The sequence below is a fragment of the Arachis hypogaea genome, chromosome 1 (genome assembly GCF_003086295.3).
Source record: "Arachis hypogaea cultivar Tifrunner chromosome 1, arahy.Tifrunner.gnm2.J5K5, whole genome shotgun sequence".
Lineage (NCBI taxonomy): Eukaryota > Viridiplantae > Streptophyta > Magnoliopsida > Fabales > Fabaceae > Arachis > Arachis hypogaea.
Window position 1 is genome coordinate 9,524,545 of NC_092036.1, and position 4,173 is coordinate 9,528,717.

At 33.6% G+C, this 4,173-nt stretch overlaps 1 protein-coding gene across 2 annotated transcripts; it reads right to left on the reverse strand.

Annotated features, from left to right (window-relative positions):
- Positions 1 to 853: 853 nt before the first annotated feature.
- LOC112795452 (large ribosomal subunit protein bL19cz) lies at positions 854 to 3,901 on the reverse strand. 2 transcript variants are annotated; one of them, XM_025837384.3, is made up of 5 exons: positions 3,636 to 3,901; positions 3,155 to 3,523; positions 2,224 to 2,310; positions 1,977 to 2,110; positions 854 to 1,264 (listed from the first exon to the last, which is right to left on the reverse strand). In XM_025837384.3, the coding sequence occupies exons 1-5, from the start codon at positions 3,657 to 3,659 to the stop codon at positions 1,156 to 1,158; spliced, it is 723 nt and encodes a 240-aa protein (XP_025693169.1). In that variant the 5' UTR covers positions 3,660 to 3,901; the 3' UTR covers positions 854 to 1,155. The 2 variants fall into 2 exon arrangements, with proteins under 2 accessions (XP_025693169.1, XP_025693177.1); XM_025837392.3 differs by having other exon boundaries at positions 3,155 to 3,520; positions 3,636 to 3,758.
- Between the last annotated feature and the right edge of the window lie 272 nt (positions 3,902 to 4,173).

Sequence of the window (4,173 nt, forward strand, 5' to 3'; positions counted from 1 at the left end):
GATAAGAATTATATATATATATATATATATATATATATATATATATATATATTGAAAATATTGACAAAATTAAAAAAATTGAAACTTTATTTAGAATTAAAAAGATCGTTTGAAATTTCTAATCTTTTTCAAAAAAAACTTCTTAATATTTTTAGTGTATCTTTTTGGTTAAAATATTTTTAGTATATTTAATTCATTGAAAGTTAATTAAACATATAAAAATGTTTAGGATTTTAATTAAAAATTTCCTGTTATTTCTTTTACCAAACCCTAAAAAGAATTGTACACTAACGTTCAATTATCAATGTAAAATTTTTAAAATAGTAAATGATATAGTAAATATAATTAGATATTCATTATTCTATTTCTACATTTTTTAGTTCTTCAGAATTTATTTCTAATAAATGGCAACATAGCATCTCGTGAATGCCAACTTGAATTTTAAGGGGTTTAACAAACATGGCTTGAGCTTAGGATTCATTACTCCCACCCATGTTGAATCCAGTATCCACCCTCTCTGAATATGAACATCTTTTTGTTTGTGTAGTATGATCTGGCTGAGGCAATTGACTGGGGACCAAAAACATCTTATCTAGTCACAAGTTTACCTATATTTGGACACATTTAATAAAAGTTGGAAGAACTCATGAATAGGTAAATGTATCTCCAACTCAGCAAGTTAGACCCAGCTTTATTATGAAATTATCTAAAATATAAATATCTCTTTACAAGGACAATCAGAAAAATGGATCAGATGGTTGATATAATTACTGTTACTCATCAGTTATGAGTCATAGCTGATAAAGCCATACCCCAGTGTACCTAAGAACAACAGCAGGTTATAACAGTAATAGAGTGGAAAGATTATGCATGATATTCCTTGGAACTTACTAGTGAATAGTGATGCCTTCTTCTTAGCTTGGCTTTCTAACACATAACAAGCATACAAAAACACTATAAACATGAAATATTACAAATAAAGGGTGGCTACACTTGTTTCAATTCCCTTGCCAGAAAATTTAAATGTTAAGAAAAATCACAATTTTCTGCAACAACGCAACGAATCAAAATAACTGAAGTATGGCCCTGTGATCATTACTGGTTCAGCAGACAACTTTGTAGATGAAGTGATGAAATGCGGGTAGCATGCGTCCTTCATTTGAAAGTTGAGAGTCTGGGAAGCTTGTCCCTGAGATAGTACAATCTTGCTCTCCTAACTTTACGGTGGTTTATTACTTTGATTTCTTTGATGTTTGGTGAGTAACTGCGACAGTAAACATGTGAATCATAGGACAAGAAAAACACGGTAGGGCTTCTTCATAAGATAAAGATAGGAAAATTACATTGGCCTTAAGCATATATTGATAATTTGAGGAAATGAACCATTTCACTAAAGCTTCAATAGTCAAAATCAGAATTTATGCAGCAAAGCATTGCATATATTTATCAGTACACATGAGTATCACATGCTCCTTTCTTTTAGAGGAAAGTTAATATGACAACCCCACATTTTGAACATACATTCCCCATTCCAAATATTAGGATCACATTCTTAGTTTCTTATACACAGGAAGACAATAACTAAAACATGAAGACGTGCTTATGTAAGTGACTCCAATTGTAGCAAAAAATGAAGCCTAACATGCTTGTATGGACCCTAGAATGACGATATCTTCAATTACGATGATCTATGATCCTCTTCTTATTTCCTAACAGTTTACTTTCAAAAGGTGCATGGTAACAATTTCAAACTGTCTGACAGTACTAACACACCACCAATGTCACAATGTTAAGCATCAATTACATGGGAGTAACTGCTTCATTTTTACCCTCTATTCTTTTTTTTTTTTTCAGGGATGCAGGGAAATGATAGCATAACTATTTCCTAGTGATATGTGGTGAACTTGGAATGCATCCAAGAGAAAATTAACTATTGCATATAGCATAAATGATCTCGGAGCAAGCGGGAAACTTACACTGGGAAGACTATCTCAACTCCCACACCAGCAATGATTCTTCGGATTCGAATGGTAGTGTGAATACCGGCATTCTGTTTTGATATTACAATACCTTTATAGGTGGACAACCTACGCTTATTCTCAGGAACCTCCTGTAGTTGGTCGAAAATAGATCATCGTCAGATTCAACTCAGCAGAAGTGGCTTGCTAAAGTTTACTTTAAAATAATCTTAAGAAAAAAAAAAAAAAGAAACCAACAGTATACCAATTTGATTTGCACAATGTCTCCAGTCCTAAGGTCTGGAGTTGGTCTCTCCTTGTCTGAAGCCTCAATTGCTCTTTGATTCAATATCTGCATGAACGACAGCATGCACTCTCAGATACATACTCGTTTCCATGTTGAAGGTGATATTACAAGTTACACAGACCTAGCTAGTGACAATACACCTATGCTTTTGAAACTTCAAAATAGAAACTATAAAAATGTATTCATTCCAACTTCCAACTTCAAAGATCAACCCTTCATCACCAAAATGGCAAAACGGGATCATTTTTCACATTGAACTAAAGTAACACTTATTTATGAGTACTCATTGTGTCTGAAATGTTACATACAATGTCAATGTGTCAAGGTGTACAGACAGTTTGAAACCAAACAATCACGCAAACAAGTGAATGCTCTTAAAACTGCAGAAAAGCAAAAGTCTTATGTGCTCCCAAATTACGAGAAAAAGTATTTCTATGTTCCATTAATCACTTGATCAGTTTCTGTCCTACCATTTTATTAAAAGACGACAAAAAAGAAGTCATGAAAATAAACTCGTGCCAACATCTCCACAAAATTACTTTTCCTCGGCTCCAAAAACATAAACACTATATTTACTCATACAAACACATTTTCCCAATCCTAGACAACCTATTGCAATAAAGGGATGAAGAACAGGATCCAAACTATCATAATCATGACTCCTTAATACTATGCCTTTTTCTTTGATGATTTTCTTAATCTCTATTCATAATTAAACTGTACAGCGGATAGTTATCTCTATCTGGAGGTAGTACCTAACATGCTGCAACATTGATGAATTTTTAAACAATGTGCACAATTAAAACTAGACAGTTACTTGAATCATTGTATACTAACAGTAGGAAACACAAACACATTACACAATGAGGTAATTAAATGACGAAATTACCCCCATAATGTCACCAAGCTTGACTCGAGGTTTTCTTGGAGGCTTGGGTTCCTCCTCCACCTGTTCTTCCACTCCTGCTTCAGCTTCGGCTTCCACTTCGGAAGAAGCCGAAGCTGCTTCTTCTCCTCCACCTTCGACATTATCATCCGAAGCAGCAGCGTCAGCACCTTCAGCATTGGAATCAGCTCTGGCTACAAAAGTAGCAGGCTTTGCAATGAGAGGAGCGCAACGCCATGAAACCGAGCTCGAAATCAATGGTGCGTTGCGACGAAAAGAAGGCACCATAGCAGAGAAACCTAACGGCTTGGATGGAAAACATTGATTAAGGTTGGTTTGCAGTATTGAAGAAGAACCAAGCATCATGGCCTGCTGCATATGGATTTTTTTTTTAAATTCACATTAAAAATTAATTCATGAATTGGTTAATTATATGATAAATAATTCGCAGGAAAAGAAAAAGAAAAAAGGAGATGGAAGGAACCTGAAGAACAACTTGGGAAGCCATGGTGTTCGATGAGGAAGAGATGGAACGGTAGCACTCTTATCTGCTTCTATCCATTTTTTTTTTCGTACGTGAAACTTTTTTAATCTTAATCTGGGCTTTATATTGGGCTTGCTCAAAATTTGTTTAGAAGGCTTTCGGCCCAACTATACAACAGTATCGACCTAAAACAAAGGAAAAAGTATCCAGGACCAAAAATATGACCAAAAAGTTCGGTACCAAGAAGATAAAAGTACAATATACACACAGAAAGAACTCATCATCTCTTGAATAAATAACTAGTGGAATACCCGGGCTACGCCCGGACTAAATATTAATCTATTACAAAAATTTAGTTTTACTTATATGTTGATACTAAGAATTATACTTTCGTAAGATTTAAAGTTTTTAATATAATAATTATTTGTACAATTTATAAGACTGTTTTATTATCGCTTATATAGACTATAATAAATAGCTTTATAGGTATTTATCTAAAGTTTATGTAAAAACTGAAATTAAAAGGTATTTATTTATA